At 41.5% G+C, this 19,972-nt stretch overlaps 1 protein-coding gene across 2 annotated transcripts in view; it reads right to left on the bottom strand.

Moving 5' to 3' along the window:
* Positions 1-574: 574 nt before the first annotated feature.
* Positions 575-19,972, bottom strand: part of LOC139578834 (alkaline ceramidase 2-like) — a 40,338-nt gene continuing 20,940 nt past the window's right edge. The window contains exons 3-6 of one of the 2 annotated variants that reach the window (XM_071406911.1): positions 19,538-19,679; positions 13,614-13,751; positions 2,202-2,339; positions 575-1,353 (exon numbers count right to left, since the gene is read on the bottom strand). In XM_071406911.1, the coding sequence (XP_071263012.1) occupies positions 1,164-1,353; positions 2,202-2,339; positions 13,614-13,751; positions 19,538-19,679 (608 nt within the window). In that variant the 3' untranslated portion in view covers positions 575-1,163. The remainder of the gene's footprint in view (positions 1,354-2,201; positions 2,340-13,613; positions 13,752-19,537; positions 19,680-19,972) is intronic. The other variant, XM_071406912.1, reaches the window with a different exon arrangement.

Raw genomic sequence — 19,972 nt, 5'->3', positions numbered from 1 at the left:
GTAAACAACAGTAATTGTGTAAAGACGGGGATGCAGGGCTGTGTTCCAAACAAAAAACTACATGTGTGCGTGCTGTAGTTCCTCAACGGCACAGCTAGAAGAAGAAAAAAGCTCCTTATAATTGAAGACTCTTCTTTGAGTCATAAAAAGTGCATTGAAATTACTTCGGAACTGTGCACACTTTGGAGAAGCCACTTGGGAACACCAATTAGATCTCTCACTTGTCATTTTTTTGTCTTATGTTGTACCTAACCCAAATTTACCAATAATATTTTTTATCATGTAACTGAATGTATCCAGAGTATTTTTAGATTTCGTTATCAACAAATGCAGCGAAAAGTACATTGAAAGTAAAATGCACAAAAAATGTAATGTTTAGATTCAGTCTTGTGTCAGAACTGTTGTGTCCTCAGCTTTAGTCTGATAATTTTCCAATAACTAACCAAACTGTTCCCTTTTAATTCCTACCTTGGTTATGCATTCCATATTTCTTCTGTAAGAAACATTTCAATTTCTCCATATAGGTCAATTCCCATGAGTCTAAGGGGTTAATTAATACACGTCTATAACAGTATTAACAATCAGTCAGCCACGCTGTAAATGTAAATACTGCACAATATACACCATTGGCAAGGTCCTCACCATTTGTGCTCAATTGCCTGAAAATGCAAGGGCAGTGAATATTTTGAATAGTAGATCGAGCTGAAAAATTAAAAAAGATTCTGTGAGAAACACTGCAATACATCTATGTACATTACTGCCTTACTCTAAATTGAATTATTCACGATCACCTCAACAAAGCCTGAGAATTACAGTCGGAGTTGATTAATGAACAACTTGGTAAGTTTCTTAGCATTGATGTTACCTCACTTATGTCACTTTAATAGACGACTGCGGGACACATTTGTGCTTTGACACTAAGTTGCATAAACATTATTGATTGCATATGCACCAAGGGAGTGTGGGGATTTCATTTTGAGGCGATAACGGACAAGTTATGTCGACTTTGTCACCCATGTCAGAGAAGTACTTTAGAGGTACTTCATTTTAAAGCATTCTACATGCATTGTTCCGATTGTCTGACATCAGGGCATATTTTGTGTGCATGTTTGGGGAACACCTCATAGTGAGGAATTTTCCAAGCACAGTGGGCCCTGAGAAGGTTATGTCACCTTGACAGAGTCAGATTTCTTGGTTTCACAGAGTAGAGTGACATAGGGCACTCCGATGAAGGCCCATTTCTCGTTGGGCCAGAACATGATGACCGGGCCTCGTTCAGGGGCCTCTGTGGCGACGTCGAAGTAGGCAAAGCACACACAGCCCAGGTAGGAGGCTAGGCAGATAAGGATGTGCCTGTGGGAACAAGAGTCATGGGGTCAGGACCAAAAACATTTAGGGCCAGTTTCTCAGAAAACTAGCTGAGAAACTGGCCCTAATGGTGTATCTCAACAAACTTGAGTGGGTTCCTTTCCTCATCTCCTTTCTTCCATCTGCACTGACATGAAAGAACTTGCCCAGTGGGCAGAAATGGTTGTAAGGATGTTCATAATGACAATTTCAACCAGCTTCTGGTTATAACATCATTTCAACTAGTTTAGTCTGCTGGGTGTCAGGAAAAATTACATTTTTTAATACAGAAAGTGTGAAAACAATTTCATGTTTTTAATCTCCATGTATTTATTGTGCAATTTCCAACCATTGCTGTCCTCTGGTGACCCAGATCAGTACCTGATTAGGACTTTGAAAACAAAGGTGTTGCAGGTTTCATCCCCCAGGCTTAGAATTGAATAGCCCTACATTAGTGGTTAATAAAATACTTCAAGCCTCTTAAAAAGGGAAAATAATTCTGAAAGCCATTTTCATAAGAATATGTGTCATCATCATGCGTGTACCAAGTGTGATGGAACATCAAGGTGACCCCATTTAAAAGGATTACATAAAAATGGTAGCTACCCATCTTTCCCACTCATTTGAGGCATATACAGTAGCTGGATCTACATATCAGACAGCGTGGTGCATGGACTCATCTCACCATTACACCACTTTTGAGGTCTGAAAACATTGTCACTTAAATTATTCATTTCTTTTATTTATCTTAGTTGAATTCACTGACTAAGTCACTCTGGATAACAGTGTCTGCTAAATGACCAAAATGTAAATGACAACTCTCTCAATGACTTTTCATGCAGTTTCAAGCTCACCAAGCACAGTGTAGGTAGGGGAAGTTGACAGAGGACCACATCTCACAGAAGATTTTGTCACTGATCCAGCAGAGGAGAGCCAGAGCCCACCAAAACCCAGAGATCAGCCCCAGCTTGAATACTCGTGGGTTCTCACACCTGCAAACACCACACAATAACATATTGGCAATGCATAAGTCCCCACACAAAGACATATACAGTGGGGAGAACAAGTATTTGATACACTTGATCCAAATCAGTCAGGTTTCAAGACTAGTCATTCAACTGAGACTGCTCTTCTCTGTGTCACGGAGGCGCTCCGCACTGCTAAAGCTAACTCTCTCTCCTCTGCTCTCATCCTTCTAGACCTATCGGCTGCCTTTGATACTGTGAACCATCAGATCCTCCTCTCCACCCTCTCCGAGCTGGGCATCTCCGGCGCGGCCCACGCTTGGATTGCGTCCTACCTGACAGGTCGCTCCTACCAGGTGGCGTGGCGAGAATCTGTCTCCGCACCACGTGCTCTCACCACTGGTGTCCCCCAGGGCTCTGTTCTAGGCCCTCTCCTATTCTCGCTATACACCAAGTCACTTGGCTCTGTCATATCCTCACATTGTCTCTCCTATCATTGCTATGCAGACGACACACAATTAATCTTCTCCTTTCCCCCCTCTGATAACCAGGTGGTGAATCGCATCTCTGCATGTCTGGCAGACATATCAGTGTGGATGACGGATCACCACCTCAAGCTGAACCTCGGCAAGACGGAGCTGCTCTTCCTCCCGGGGAAGGACTGCCCGTTCCATGATCTCGCCATCACGGTTGACAACTCCATTGTGTCCTCCTCCCAGAGTGCTAAGAACCTTGGCGTGATTCTGGACAACACCCTGTCGTTCTCAACTAACATCAAGGCGGTGACCCGTTCCTGTAGGTTCATGCTCTACAACATTCGCAGAGTACGACCCTGCCTCACGCAGGAAGCGGCGCAGGTCCTAATCCAGGCACTTGTCATCTCCCGTCTGGATTACTGCAACTCGCTGTTGGCTGGGCTCCCTGCCTGTGCCATTAAACCCCTACAACTCATCCAGAACGCCGCAGCCCGTCTGGTGTTCAACTTTCCCAAGTTCTCTCACGTCACCCCGCTCCTCCGCTCTCTCCACTGGCTTCCAGTTGAAGCTCGCATCCGCTACAAGACCATGGTGCTTGCCTACGGAGCTGTGAGGGGAACGGCACCTCCGTACCTTCAGGCTCTGATCAGGCCCTACACCCAAACAAGGGCACTGCGTTCATCCACCTCTGGCCTGCTCGCCTCCCTACCTCTGAGGAAGTACAGTGCCCGCTCAGCCCAGTCAAAACTGTTCGCTGCTCTGGCACCCCAATGGTGGAACAAACTCCCTCACGACGCCAGGTCAGCGGAGTCAATCACCACCTTCCGGAGACACCTGAAACCCCACCTCTTTAAGGAATACCTAGGATAGGATAAAGTAATCCTTCTAACCCCCCCCCCCCCCCTTAAAAGAGTTAGATGCACTATTGTAAAGTGGTTGTTCCACTGGATATCATAAGGTGAATGCACCAATTTGTAAGTCGCTCTGGATAAGAGCGTCTGCTAAATGACTTAAATGTAAATGTAAATACACTGCCGATTTTGCAGGTTTTCCTACTTACAAATCATGTAGAGGTTTGTAATTTTTATCATAGGTACACTTCAACTGTGAGAGACGGAATCTAAAACAAAAATCCAGAAAATCACATTGTATGATTTTTAAGTAATTAATTTGCATTTTATTGCATGACATAAGTATTTGATCACCTACCAACCAGTAAGAATTCCAGCTCTCACAGACCGTTTCGTTTTTCTTTAAGAAGTCCTCCTGTTCTCCACTCATTACCTGTATTAACTGCACCTGTTTGAACTCGTTACCTGTATAAAAGACACCTGTCCACACACTCAATCAAACAGACTCCAACCTCTCCACAATGGCCAAGACCAGAGAACTGTGTAAGGACATCAGGGATAAAATTGTAGACCTGCACAAGGCTGGGATGGGCTACAGGACAATAGGCAAGCAGCTTGGTGAGAAGGCAACAACTGTTGGCGCAATTATTCGAAAATGGAAGAAGTTCAAGATGACGGTCAATCACCCTCGGTCTGGTGCTCCATGCAAGATCTCACCTCGTGGGGCATCAATGATCATGAGGAAGGTGAGGGATCAGCCCAGAACTACACGGCAGGACCTGGTCAATGACCTAAAGAGAGCTGGGACCACAGTCTCAAAGAAAACCATTAGTAACACACTACGCCGTCATGGATTAAAATCCTGCAGCGCACGCAAGGTCCCCCTGCTCAAGCCAGCACATGTCCAGGCCCGTCTGAAGTTTGCCAATGACCATCTGGATGATCCAGAGGAGGAATGGGAGAAGGTCATGTGGTCTGATGAGACAAAAATAGAGCTTTTTGGTCTAATCTCCACTCGCCGTGTTTGGAGGAAGAAGAAGGATGAGTACAACTCCAAGAACACCATCCCAACCGTGAAGCATGGAGGTGGAAACATCATTCTTTGGGGATGCTTTTCTGCAAAGGGGACAGGACGACTGCACCGTATTGAGGGGATGATGGATGGGGCCATGTATCGCGAGATCTTGGCCAACAACCTCCTTCCCTCAGTAAGAGCATTGAAGATGGGTCGTGGCTGGGTCTTCCAGCATGACAACGACCCGAAACACACAGCCAGGGCAACTAAGGAGTGGCTCCGTAAGAAGCATCTCAAGGTCCTGGAGTGGCCTAGCCAGTCTCCAGACCTGAACCCAATAGAAAATCTTTGGAGGGAGCTGAAAGTCCGTATTGCCCAGGGACAGCCCCGAAACCTGAAGGATCTGGAGAAGGTCTGTATGGAGGAGTGGGCCAAAATCCCTGCTGCAGTGTGTGCAAACCTGGTCAAGAACTACAGGAAACGTATGATCTCTGTAATTGCAAACAAAGGTTTCTGTACCAAATATTAAGTTCTGCTTTTCTGATGTATCAAATACTTATGTCATGCAATAAAATGCAAATTAATTACTTAAAAATCATACAATGTGATTTTCAGGATTTTTGTTTTAGATTCTGTCTCTCACAGTTGAAGTGTACCTATGATAAAAATTACAGACCTCTACATGCTTTGTAAGTAGGAAAATCAGCAGTGTATCAAATACTTGTTCTCCCCACTGTACGTGACACACACTATTCAAATGTTAGCAAGAAAACAAACAAACACACACTTCATGGCTTGCTGTTAATGTAAATTCTATATTGACAAGAACTACAGCCAACACGAAACCACAAGCAGATGCCAGTACAACTTCCAGTAAATGCCCATACGTATGACTTTTGATTGCATTTCAAATAAAAGAGCTTCAAACAATAGGAAGCCATGCATGTAAAAAGCAATGGGAAATGATATATTACATTTTCATTTTAGTCAATTACCAAATGCTCTTATCCAGAGCGACTTACAGGAGCAATTAGGGTTAAGTGCCTTGCTCAATGGATTTTTCACCTTGTCTGTTTGGGGATTCAAACCAGCAACTTTCCGGTTACTGGCCTGTTGCTCTTAACCACTAGGCTACCTGCCGCCATAGTCAACTAAAATCCCTATACAGATTTTGAATCTGGTATAAAAATAACAACAAGCATGTAGACTCCCCTCGGGTAAATGCTTCCAATTCAGTCAGTCAGACAGTAGTTGTGTATTGCCATTTACAAATACACACACTGCATGAGCAGTATTTAACTGAGCCTCAGTCCCATGTCACATTGACGGGCGACTCGGCCTGACAGGGGAAATGAAGTATGGCGATGGGCCGTGTCGTGACGTGGTCTGTACTGGGACGATAAACCATTAAATCCTCAACACCAACCACTTATCGCAGGCATTTTGCTGATATCGTTCATTACAAAAAGTAGTCTGTACTAGAGAAATGTGAAGTTTGCTAATATGGGTGACTGTTAATGGGACAATTGATGTCCCATTAACAGTCACTGTTAAAAAAAACTGGTGCATATTAATGCTATACAATTAATGCTATTTATATGGATTTTTGTTCATATCGCCCAGCTCTAGTCTGTACATCTGGCTAACGAGAGAACGAGCAGTAAAAGAGGAAGTGCAAAAATAAAGACAGGGGACAAAGACAGTGTCAGGAAATAGAATGTCAGAAGAACTGTGGTAGAACTATTAACTCATATTAGCACATTTCGATGCACCTTTGAGCTTGAAGGAGACACGCATGTTAAAAAACTACAGGGACTATCGGTAGTGAAATGACAACGGGGTCGTTCCACAAAATGAGAGTAACTTGTTGAAAAAACACACTTGATTTTAACATTGTCATGATGTGCACATGTTCAACTTCATTAATAAATATATATTTTTTTTTTTTCCCGTCTCAAGAAGTTAAAATAGGCCTATAGTAAGTGAGTATTAAGTGCCAAATAAAATAACAGGGTGGATGGAGCGTAACAGGCCATAAATCAGCCATAAATCCCCTTGTGACAGGGGGAATGGAAGCTGGTTGTGTGCAACAGGGAGGGGCAATTGAATGCAAGTCTGTTTGTTAAGATGTATTTATTTTTGTAATAGTAACACCATATTGGGCTCCTGAGTGGCGCAGCGGTCTAAGGCACTGGATCTCAGTGCTAGAGGGGTCACTACAGACCCTAGTTCGATCCCTGGCTGCCGTGATTGGGAGTCCCATAGGGCTGCGCACAATTGGCCCAGTGTCATCCAAGTTAGGGCGCGGCCAGGGTAGGCCATCATTGTAAAATAAGAATTTGTTCTTAACTGACTTGCCTAGTTAAATAAAGGTTCAAATAAAACATTTATTCAAATGAGAGTTCAGTTCATAGAACAGGGTTGATCTTAAAATGAGGGACAGGTTTTTTTAACAAAAATTTGTTCCAAAATCACATTAAATAAAATTATAAATCTTCATAAATTACTTTTTCAAAGCAACAAAATAACTAGGGATTTCCAATGATGATGAAAACCGAGAAATTTGGGGAGTAAGTGAGTTAAAATCTTCCTAGAAGTCACAAGGGACATGTCAAAATGCTGATTTTTGTTGTACTTTAGCAAGTCTTTGTCCCTCCATCCGTCCATCCTTACACGCAAACTCAAACAGCACTGGCCCAATTTTGACCAAACTTGGTGAATGATGCGTCTCGCCATAGAGATTCGTCATTTACAAAATTGCACTGATTGGCACAAGACAGGAACTATGGTAATTAACTGAAATTTGTGAGTCGCATCAAAGAGGAAGAGGCGAAGGACAGGGTGTGGATTAGGGAAAGGGTGATACCTAGTCAGTTGTACAACTGAATACCTTCAACTGAAATGTGTCTTCCGCATTTAACCCAACCCCTCAATCAGAGATGTGTTGTGGCCTGCCTTAATCTACATCCACGTCTTCGGCGCCCGGGGAACAGTGCTCTGCCTTGCTCTGGGGCAGAACGACAGATTTTTACCTTGTCGGCTCGAGGATTCGATCCAGCAACCTTTCGGTTACTGGCCCAACACTCTAACCAGCTGAAGAGACTGGTACCCTGTCACGTCCTGACCATAGAGTCCTTATTTTCTATGGTGGAGTAGGTCAAGGCGTGACTTGGAGGTTAGTCTAGTTTATTATTTATAGTTTTGTTTTTCTATGTTGGTGATTTTGTATGATTCCCAATTAGAGGCAGCTGGTAAGTGTTGTCTCTAATTGGGGGATCATATTTAGGTAGCCTTTTTTCCACCTGTGGGTTGTGGGATATTGTTTGTGTAGTTGTATGTCAGCGCTCCATTGTCGTCACGTTTCACGTTACTTTAAATAAATAAAGATGTGGAACCCAGATCACGCTGCACGTTTGTCCGAGTATGCTTCCAACGATCGTGACATACCCAGGCTAACTTCTCTTCCATTTGTTAACTTCTTATGGCTGCAATCCCGGTAACGGGATGATATGACAACAGCCAGTGAAAGTGCAGGGGGCCAAATTCAAAACAACAGAAATCTCATAATTAAAATTCCTCAGACATACATGTTTCTAATCTCTAATCTGTTGTTAATCCCACCAAAGTGTCCGATTTCAAATATGCTTTTCACCGAAAGCACTACAAACGATTATGTTAGGTCACACCAAACCACAATAAGCACAGCCATATTTCCAGCCAAAGATAGCAGTCACAAAAAGCAGAAATATAGCTAAAATTAATCACTAACCTTTGATGATCTTCATCAGATGACACTCACAGGACTTCATGTTACACAATACATGCATGTTTTGTTTGATAAAGTTCATATTTATAGTAAAAAAATCTTAGTTTACATTGGCGCGTTACATTCACTAGTTCCAAAAACATCCAGTGATAGTGCATAGCGACATCGTTTCAACATAAATACTCATCATAAATGTAGATGATAATACAAGTTATACCTCTCCTTAATGCAACCGCTGTGTCAGATTTTTTAAAATAAACTTTACGGAAAAAGCAAACCATGCAATAATCTGAGACGGAGCTCAGAACAAGAGTCAAATTAGCCGCCATGTTGGAGTCAACAGAAACCAGAAATTACATGATAAATATTCCCTTACCTTTGATGATCTTCATCAGAATGCACTCCCAGGAATCCCAGGTCCACAATAAATGCTTGATTTGTTTGATAATGTCCGTTATTTATGTCCAAACGCGCTACTTTGGTTAGTAGCGGTAAACAATTCCAAAGTCACAAAGCGCGTTCACCAAAACGTGACGAAATGTCCAAAAGTTCCGTAACAGTCAGTAGAAACATGTCAAGCGATGTATTGAATCAATATTTAGAATGTTGTTAACATACATCTTAAATAACGTTCCAACTGGAGAATTACATTGACTTCAGTTGGACGATGGAACGGAGCTGCCTCTCACGTGAATGCGAGTGGTCAAAGCGTGGTCACCTCATGGCAGTAGTTACTCATTCCTGTCTCCTTCAGCCCCCCTTCACAACAGAGTCATCAGACAAAGTTCTATTGACTGTTGACATCTAGTGGAAGCCGTAGGAAGTGAAAACTCATAAATATCTCGCTGTAATTTTAAATGGGAACTTGGTTGAAAATCTACCAGCCTCAGAAAAAAGGAAGTGGAACTTCTCAGGTTTTTGCCTGCCATATGAGTTCTGTTATACTCACAGACATAATTCAAACAGTAAACTGCCTGCTTCTCAGTCCCAGTTGCTAATATATGCATATTATAATTAGTATTGGATAGAAAACACTCTGAAGTTTCTAAAACTGTTTGAATGATGTCTGTGAGTGTAACAGAACTCATATGGCAGGCAAAAACCTGAGAAAAAAATCCAACCAGGAAGTGGGAAATCTGAGGTTTGTAGATTTTCAACTCATCGCCTATCGAATACACAGTGGGATATGGGTCATTTTACACTTCCCAAGGCTTCCACTAGAAGTCAACAGTCTTTAAAACCTTGTCTGATGCTTCTACTGTGAAGGGGGGCCGAATGAGAGGGGATTTAGTAAGGTCTACCATGACCTGAACATGCGCTGACCATGCGTGTTCATGTGAGAGTGAGCTCTGTTCCATCGCACTTCTGAAGACAAAGGAATTCTCCGGTTGGAACATTATTGAAGATTTATGTTAAAAACATCCTAAAGATTAATTCAATACATCGTTTGACATGTTTCTACTGACTGTTACGGAACTTTGACATTGTCTGCTTTTAGTGAACGCGCTTCGTGATTTGATTTGTTTACCAAACACGCAAACAAAAGGAGGTATTTGGACATAAAATGGACATTACCGAACAAATCAAAACATTTATTGTGGAACTGGGATTCCTGGGAGTGCATTCTGATGAAGATCATCAAAAGTAAGTGAATATTTATAATGTTATTTCTGACTTCTGTTGACTGCACAATATGGCAGATATATTTTTGTCTTGATTGGGCTCTGAGTGCCGACCTCAGATTATTGCATGGTTTGCTTATTCCGTAAAGCTTTTTGAAATCTGACACAGCGGTTGCATTAAGGAGAAGTGGATCTAAAATTCCATGTATAACACTTGATCTTTGATCAACGTTTATTATAAGCATTTCTGGAAATTGATGTGGCTCTCTGCAAAATCACCGGATGTTTTTGGAACTACTGAACATAACGCGCCAATGTATACTGAGATTTTTGATATAAATATGAACTTTACCGAACAACATATACATGTATTGTGTAACATGAAGTCCTATGAGTGTCATCTGATGAAGATCATCAAAGGTTAGTGATTCATTTTATCTCTATTTCTGCTTTTTGTGACTCCTGTCTTTGGCTGGAAAAATGGCTGTGTTTTTCTGTGATTTGGCGGTGACCTAACATAATCGTTTGTGGTGCTTTCGCTGTAAAGCCTTTTTGAAATCGGACACTATGGTGGGATTAACAACAAGATTACCTTTAAAATGGTGTAAGATAGTTGTATGTTTGAGGAATTTTAATTATGAGATTTCTGTTGTTTGAATTTGGCGCCCTGCACTTTTACTGGCGGTTGTCATATCGATCCCGTTAACGGGATTGCAGCCCTAAAAAGTTAAGAGATACAGTTGTGTGTTTCCTGTCCTTCATGAGATCACCAAATGAAAAGCACTCGTCATAACTGTCCCCTAAGTGTCCACGGACTATTACCATATTCTCAAAAGTAGAAACATTGTTTAATTATTCAAACTTTTGATTTCCAAGGGTCTCTCTGTGTTCCACAGTTTACATTCCAATCTGGAACACTACAGAGCATAGGGGCAGCGTATTTTATGACCGACCATAAAACAGTTGACTTCCCACTCAGAGAGAGCACGCTGTAGAGGGGACCCCCCTGTAACCTGATCCTTCCGATCGTCACAGGAGAGTTCTGACAAGTGCTTCATGCTGAACAATGACTTCAAATTGTTAATTTAAAAAATGCACTTAGCGTTTGACATGAGAGCGCTAACTGTTTTAGTTCAATGAGAGTGGGTAAGATGCTAAGCTATTGGCTCAGTTGATAAACTAGAGGGAAATGTTAACGGAGTTACAAAATCAATTGTGATGTACTAGAAGGCAGCAGGCCATGTTTCAAAGGATCTCCGGCAGGAACTCTCACCCACTTAGGAGAACTACGAAAATAAAACAACAATATCAATGACTGGCTGTGTGAGCTATGTCAAGAATTAGAAACAAGTAGAACAATGGATGAATCAAGGCTAAATGCTTTAAGTGAGTCAGTCTTGTAGGAAAAGGAAAAAACATCATGCACCCACTTCCACACAGGTGCATATACACAAACCGACACGCGCACACGACAGGAATGGCCCTTTGTGCTGCTATTTGGAAGAATGTTATTTCCTTCAACATTGACAGCAACACACTATTGAAAAGGCTCAAAGTAACACCATGCAAAATAGGTGACACATAACCATAGTCAAAAATGTGGACTCTCCAAAATGTGACTAACTTGTTTTCTGTCTAAATGGTTTTCTGTGTGTTAACTGCTACTACACTCTGACCTTAGAGAAAAAAACATTTAGAAATGTACCTTTAACACGTTGACTGAGTGTTGCCCATTACTGGTCGAAAATTACTACACTACAACATAGTGTTGTCACGATACCAGTATCATGAAACAAGAAGCAGACTGAACTCCATGGTCCTTTAACAACCTGTTTTAGGTCACATATTGTGTGCCTAGTTTAGAAATAAAAACGTGCCTCTGGGTGACAACTCTTTTCCCTGGGAAATTGAGTCCACTTAATGTGTTGCTTACTTGCCATGAAACTTGTGACATCCCTATAACATTACACTCGTCACTTTTGTAAAGCACCGGGAATTGTTGATGCTTACATATTATCCAACACTAAATCATATTAATTGAGATAAGGTTTGATGTACAATCCGCAAAGTGAGGCGAGTCGCTATTTTCAATGCGAGTTAGAGGAAGACATTATCCCTGAGGCTCAACTTTGCGGCTTTCGCGTGCACACCCACACACGTACACTATCGCATGTGCACACACACCCAAACACACCTTGTGGCTGCCTCATTAGATACAGCTTTCAAAACATTCAGACGCCTGGAGTATTATCTATTTCACATTCACTCAGCAACAGGCCACAAAGTCTTTTATAAAAAATAATCCTTACATTTGAGGGTGTATTCTTTCATTCAGATCCATTACATTCCAATTCAGGAGATGAATTGACATTCATATCCAGATGACTTTTTTCCAATTAATTAATTAGATTTCAATGCTCTTTCTGAAATGGGACTTGACCCCAACCCTGGTTTCTACTTATACTGTAGGCCTAAGGCCCCTCAGAGAGAACTAACGACTCAATGTCGTCTGTTATTTAATGGATTCATAAATTATTTAATCTATGGTGGCTTCTCAAGCATAATTTAGCTGGACAGCAAACTCAACTAGCTGTAGGCCCCATACAATAGGACAGATTTTTGGACTCAAGTCACATGACTTGGACTAAAGTCACAAATTTTATGACTTGAGACTCGACTTGATAGAAAATAAAATAACTGGAGACTTGACTTTGAGCCTCAAGACTCGGGACTCGACTTTGACTTGAGACTGATGACTTGAAATTATCTGGCCATGTTTTGTAACGTTTTGTCACTCATTTTGTGGCAGAGTCGCTAGTGAAATGCAAATTATTGTTACATGTATAAATGGTATGGATATAGCAATTTGGTCACCCAAGGGGAGGCTTTGCAGTCTTGCCCTCTACCGGTGTCCGTTCAGATAGCCTCTGTATCAGGCTTAACCTGTCCTATTTCTTTTGGGCTATTGTCCATGTATATTTGGTAAATCTACTTGTATATTTTGTATGATATAGCACTTTCACATCAACCTGTCTTGCTTTCTGCTGATTTCATGCCCTTACAACTGCTACAAGGTCCCCATTTTACAATGACATAATCAAAATGTGTTGTAGACAAAATAATGAAAAGGACTGTCTGGTAGCCTCAATAAATAGAGAAAGATTTATAGTTGAACAAGTCATCGCATGTATAGATTTTATTTTTACTTGACTTCAGACATGACTTGAAAATACTTTGCTCGACTTGCTCTTAGAATGCACGACCTGGACTCTTATTTATTTAACTAGGCAAGTCAGTTAAGAACAAATTCTTATATACAATGACGGCCTACCAAGAGGCAAAAGGCCTCCTGTTGGGACGGGGGCTGGGAACGGGAAATTGACTCGACCTGTTCTACTTGGGACTCGACGTGAGATGGATCTCGTGACTTAAGACTTGCTTGTGACTCGAATAATAGTGACTTGGTCCCACTTCTACAACAGGATGTACCAGCTAGTCTATTGCATGTGATATTTGTTGGTGTTTGTTCTTAATAACACACCTGTTGAAGTAAAGAGTGAATCATTCTCACCTTTTGAGCTCGGTAATGAGCAGAACGGTGCAGGGGATACCCAGAGTCATCAGAGACACCGAGTTGACGACGGGCTTAACAAAGGCCAAACCAGTGGTGATCCCGGACAAGATGCCGATGACCACTTTGAACCTTGACCTGGAAGGCAAAGAGACCTATATGACCACAGAGCAAAACATACTGGCAAAGCTGCATCTGCTTTATTTAGAATGTGATGAGCACTGGGAAGAGTGCGACATGGGAGTATAGTAGACAAACAGAAAAACAGTATAAAATAACAAAAACAGCTGTATATTGAGGATTCAAATAGATGCAATTTATCATCTGAGGATTTGAAAAATCCTTTATTTTGATGTCGGACAGTTTAGATGTGATGGCTTTGGTTACAAAGAAGGACAAACAGTGCCTTCAGTAAGTACTCACACTCCTTGACTTTTTCCACATTTTGTTGTGTTACAGCCTGAATTTAAAATTGATCAACTTCAGATTGTCACTGGCCTACACACAACACCCCATAATGTCAAAGTGGAATTATGCTATTAGATATTTTTTTACATTAATTACAACTGAAAAGCTGAAATGTCATTAGTCAAGTATTCAACAGTGAATTTCAAAACGCAGATTCAACCACAAAGTCCAGAGAGGTTTTTCAATGCGTCGCAAAGAAGGGCACCTTTTATTTGCATTCATTTAACCCTTATTTTACCAGGTAAGTTGACTGAGAACACATTCTCATTTACAGCAATGACATGGGGAAAGGTTACAGGGGAGAGAGGGGGATGAATGAGCCAATTGGAAGCTGGAAATGATTAGGTGGCCATGGTGGTATTGGGAATTTAGCCAGGCCACCGAGGTTAACACCCCTAAGTGTTGCTTTTTTTTTTTTAGACCAGAGGAAAGAGTGCCTCCTACTGGCCCTCCAACACCACTTCCAGCAACATCTAGTCTCCCATCCAGAGACAGACCAGGACCAACCCTGCTTAGCTTCAGATAAAAGTGGGATGCAGGGTGGTATGCTGCTGGAACCTATTGGTAGATGGGTAAAAATAATACATTTTTGAATATTGACCATCCCTTTGAGCATGGTGAAGTTACTAATTTCACTTTGGATTGTGTAGTCACTACAAAGATACAGGCGTCCTTCCTAACTCAGTTGCTGAAGAGGAAGGAAAGCACTCAGTGATTTCACCATGAGGCCAATGGTGTTGTTAAAACAGTTACAATGTTTAATGGCTGTGATAGTTTTCTCCTGAGGACTGATCCACAACACTATATAGTTTAAATGTTTTATTTATACAGTACCAGTAAAAAGTTGACACACCTACTGATTATAGGGTGTTTATTTTCACTATTTTCTACATCGTAGAATAATAGTGAAGACATCAAATTATGAAATAACACATATGGAATCATGTAGTAACCAAAAAAGTGCTAAACAAGTCTAAATACATTTTAGATTCCTTAAAGTAGCCACCATTTATTTGCCTTGATGACAGCTTTGCACTCTTGTCATTCACTAAACCAGCTTCATGAGGAATGTTTTTCCAACAGTCTTGAAGGGCTGCTTTTCTTTCACTCTGAGGTCCGACTCATCCCAATTGGGTTGAGGTCGGGTGATTGTGGAGGCCAGGTCATCTGATGCAGCACTCAATCACTCTCCTTCTTGGTGAAATAGTTCTTACACAGTCTGAAGGTGTGTTTTGGGTCATTGTCCTGTTGAAAAACAAATGATAGTCCCACTAAGCGCAAACCAGATGGGATGGCGTATTGCTGAAGAATGCTGTGGTAGCAATGCTGGTTAAGTGTGCCTTGAATTCTAAATAAATCACAGACAGTGTCATCAGCAAAGCACCCCCACACCTCCTCCTCCATGCTTCACGGTGGGAACCACACATGCGGAGATCATCCGTTCATCTATTCTGCGTCTCACAAAGATACGGCGGTTGGAACCAAAAATCTCAAATTTGGACTCAGACCAAATGACAGATTTCCACCGGTCTAATGTCCATTGCTCGTGTTTCTTAGCACAAGCAAGTCTCTTATTATTATTGCCGTCCTTTAGCAGTGGTTTCTATGCAGCAATTCGACCACGAAGGCCTGATTCACGCAGTCTCCTCTGAACAGTTGATGTTGAGATGTGTCTGTTACTTGAACTCTGTGAAGCATTTATTTGGCTGCAATCTGAGGTGCAGTTAACTCTAATGAACTTATCCTCTGCAGCAGAGACAACTCTGGGTGGCGGTCCTCATGAGAGCCAGTTCCATCATAGCACTAGATGGTTTTTACGACTGCACTTGAAGAAACTTTCAAAGTTCTTGAAATTTTCCAGATTGACTGACCTTCCTGTCTTAAAGTAATGGACTTTTGTTTCTCTTCACTTATTTGAGCTGTTCTTGCCATATGGTATTTTACCAAATAAGGCTATATTCTGTATACCCCCCTACCTTGTCCCAACACAACTGATTGACTCAAACTTACAAAGGAAAGAAATTCCACACATGAACTTTTAACAAGGCACACCTGTTAATTGAAATGCTCTCCAGGTGATTACCCCATGAAGCTGGTTGAGAGAATGCCAAGACTTTGCAATGCTGTCAAAGGCAAATGGTGGCTACTTTGAAGAATCTCAAAAATATTTTGATTTGTTTAAGACTTTTTTGGTTACTACATGATTCCATATGTGTTATTTCATAGTTTTGATGTCTTCACTATTATTCTACAATAGGTGTCCAAACTTTTGACTGGTACTGTATGTGTGAAACTTGTTTTGATTTAGAATGGACCATTATCACGCACCGGTCTCAAAACATGCACTTAAATAGCAAATGGAAGATGCTTTTACCGTTGTTTATTTTCATGCCAGCCAGGTAGGCTATACTTAAGCAATGTGCTTAATATTAGGAAAGTTGAGAAATAAATAAATATATATAGTAGGCCTAGTCTATAGAAATTTGATGGGATCCTCCTCTTTTTAGAGGCCATCACTCTGTTTTCCCATGCAATTGCATAGCCTGCGCAACATGAGCTAATGGGATCTCATGAATTGTTTGATTAGATTTTCGATCATATTTGCATTGATGTCAGAGTGATTAGAGGGACAATAGAGTGCTGAGTACCAGGCAGTTTGCAAGTTTGGTAGGCTACTAATGACCATCAGCAGCATCAGAGCTTGGAGAAGCCTAATTACAGTGAATATAAAGGGTCACGTGGAATTTGACTGGCGTCATGACTCATGACCGCCGGTGTTGCGGTAATACAGTCATCTGTATTACCCTTAACACAACAGCCCTTAACACAACAAAATGCCCTTAACACAACAAAATGTGGAATAAGTCAAGGAGTATCAACACTTTCTGAAGGCACTGTAGCTCTAGAGAAGTCCTCACTTTGGGAACTCTGTGCCTTCTTCCTGAAGGGAGCAGCTGCGACATTGTGAATAGAGGATGTCCTCAGGGCCCTTATTGATTGTGGAGATGAGTGACGGTGAGTTGTTTAGCGCCAGTAATGCAACTTGAGATGTAATGCAACATGTCATGTGAGACATCAACTTCAATAAATGTTTTTATTTGCAATGATTCCCTTTAGATCGTATTATTTTGTGCCACTCTAACGATCCAGGTAAGACTAAGGAAAGTCCTTAGAGACAATAGGACTGACAGCCTGTCGACAATACTAATAGATGTGCTGCCATTTAGGCTGACACTAGCTGAAATAACTAGGTAGAGTAAACATGGATGACAGCCACCAGCGGTGTCCATAATGCCTTTAATGACAATGGAAAGGGATATAGGGACATGTGATGCAGCTTTGACTGGTGTCAGCTATCTCAGACAGGACTATTATTAAACATGGTCATACCAATGGCCACATGACAAAGAGTAGCCAACAGCAAACTTAATGAAACACCAAGAGTGGAAAAAGCTCATGGTAAAATAAACATCTATGAAACTGAAATGCTAAGTGTTTCTTTCATCCGGAAAGTTGTTTACTCAAAGAGAACAAATTAAAACTTAGAAATGTAATATTTTACATTATGTTGCATAGATGACCAGCTGGCCAGTGTTTTCACTGACATGTTTATTTAACCTTTATTTAACTAGGCAAGCCAGTTAAGAACAAATTCTTAATTACAATGACGGTCTACCCCGGCAAAACCACGACGACACTGCACCACCCTATGGGACTCCCAATCACGGCCGGATGTGATTTAGCCTGGATTCGAACCAGGGACTGTAGTGATGCCTCTTACACTGTGGTGGGTGCCTTAGGGCTCCCAAGTGGCGCGGCGGTCTATTTTCAACCTATCCCTGACCCAGTCTAATACCAGCTTGTTTCAAGCCGACCACTAGTCCTCGTGACCAAGAACGCCAAGGTAACCTACCTAAATTACTATCGCCCCGTAGCACTAGAATCTATAGCCATGAAATGCTTTAAAAGGCTGGTCATGGCTCACATCAACACCATTTGGAGGTGGAGGGTCCGTCATGATCTGGGGCGGTGTGTCACAGCATCATTGGTATGAGCAGCTCCAAACCATGATGCTCCCTTCACCATACTTCACAGTTGGGATGAGGTTGATGAAGGTGTGCTGTGCCTTTTTCTCCATACAGTGTTGTGTTCCTTCCAAAACACTCAACTTTAGTTTCATCTGTCCACAGAATATTTTGCCAGTAGCGCCTTGGAACATCCAGATGCTCTTTTGCGAACTTCAGACGTGCAGCAACGTTTTTTTTGGACAGCAGTGGCTTCTTCCGTGGTGTCCTCCCACGTACACCATTCTTGTTTAGTGTTTTACGTATCGTAGACTCGTCAACACAAGATGTTAGCATGCTCCAGAGATTTCTTTAAGTCTTTAGCTGACACTAAGATTCTTCTTAACCTCATTGAGCATTCTGCGCTGTGCTCTTGCAGTCATCTTTGCAGGACGGCCACTCATAGGGAGAGTAACAACACTGCTAAACTCTCTCCATTTATTGACAATCAAGGCTTTTAGAGATACTTTTGTAACCCTTTCCAGCTTTATGCAAGTCGACAATTCTTAATCTCGGGTCTTCTGAGAACTCTTTTGTTCGAGGCATGGTTCACATCAGGCAATGCTTCTTGTGAATAGCAAACTCACATTTTATGAGTGTTTTTATAGGACAGGGCAGCTCTATCCAACATCTTCAATCTCACCTCAATGATTTTGGAGAAGTCATTAGCCTTGGGGTTCACATACTTTTTCAAACCTACACTGCGAATGTTTACATTATGTATTCAATATAGACAAGAAAAATACAATAATGTGTGTTATTAGTTTAAGCAGACTGTGTTTGTCTATTGTTGTGACAGATGAAGATCAGATCTAATTTTATGACTAATTTATGCAGAAATCCAGATAATTCCAAAAGGACACACACACACGTGTATGCATGTATGTATGGTACGCAATGTATGTATGTATGTTTAACGTACGTACGTATCACACGCATACTGACACATTCACACACCACATACGCTGCTGCTATTGTGTATTACCTATCCTGTTGCCTAGTCACTTTACCTCTACCTATATGTACATAGCTACCACAATTAAATTGTACCCTTGCACATCGACTCGGTACTAGCACTCCCTGTATACAGCCATGTTATTTTTTACTCGTTATTCACTGTGTATTTATTCCTCATGTCACTATTTCTATTTATTTTGTATCTTTAACTCTGCATTGTCAAAAAAGTACCCATAAGTAAGCATATCACTGTTTATGAAGCATGTGACAAATAAAATTTTATTTGATACCATGTAGTTTAATGGAACTGAAACCAACCAGTCCCCCAAAAGGCTAGAGTCTGCACAGACCCTTCATATCTGCAAACATCGAAGCGCAATGGCCAAGGTGAAGGGAGTGAATTGAGCAGTGAGACCAGGCAAACTGTTGACTCACCGGTCATTCCTGAACATCTTGGGCAGATATCTCTTGGGGAACCACATGCCGATGGCACACATGAGCACCCACAGGATGGACAACTCATCCAGCATCTGACCCAGGAAACTGAGGGTGGCATGGAAGTATGTGGAGCCAATACCTGAGGCAAGGGAGACACACCAAAGTTACATGCTATACAAAACCAACACTGTGCCTTTTAATTAATTAGGCATAATAAGACAACATCTGATCATTTGTGGTGCTATTGACAACAGGTGTTACTGGTAGTCCACAGGTGGTGTGTTATTTGTACTATGAATGAAATTGCTGTAACTCTGGTCAAAAGCAGTGACTCCGGAATAGGGTACCATTTCAGATGCACAGGATTTGCAAGCACACTCCCCCAGACTAATTTGATTCACTTTTATATTATTACTTTGTGATAATTTTCCA

This window comes from Salvelinus alpinus, chromosome 6 (genome assembly GCF_045679555.1).
Source record: "Salvelinus alpinus chromosome 6, SLU_Salpinus.1, whole genome shotgun sequence".
Taxonomy (NCBI): domain Eukaryota; kingdom Metazoa; phylum Chordata; class Actinopteri; order Salmoniformes; family Salmonidae; genus Salvelinus; species Salvelinus alpinus.
This window is presented reverse-complemented; position numbering and strand designations above follow the sequence as displayed.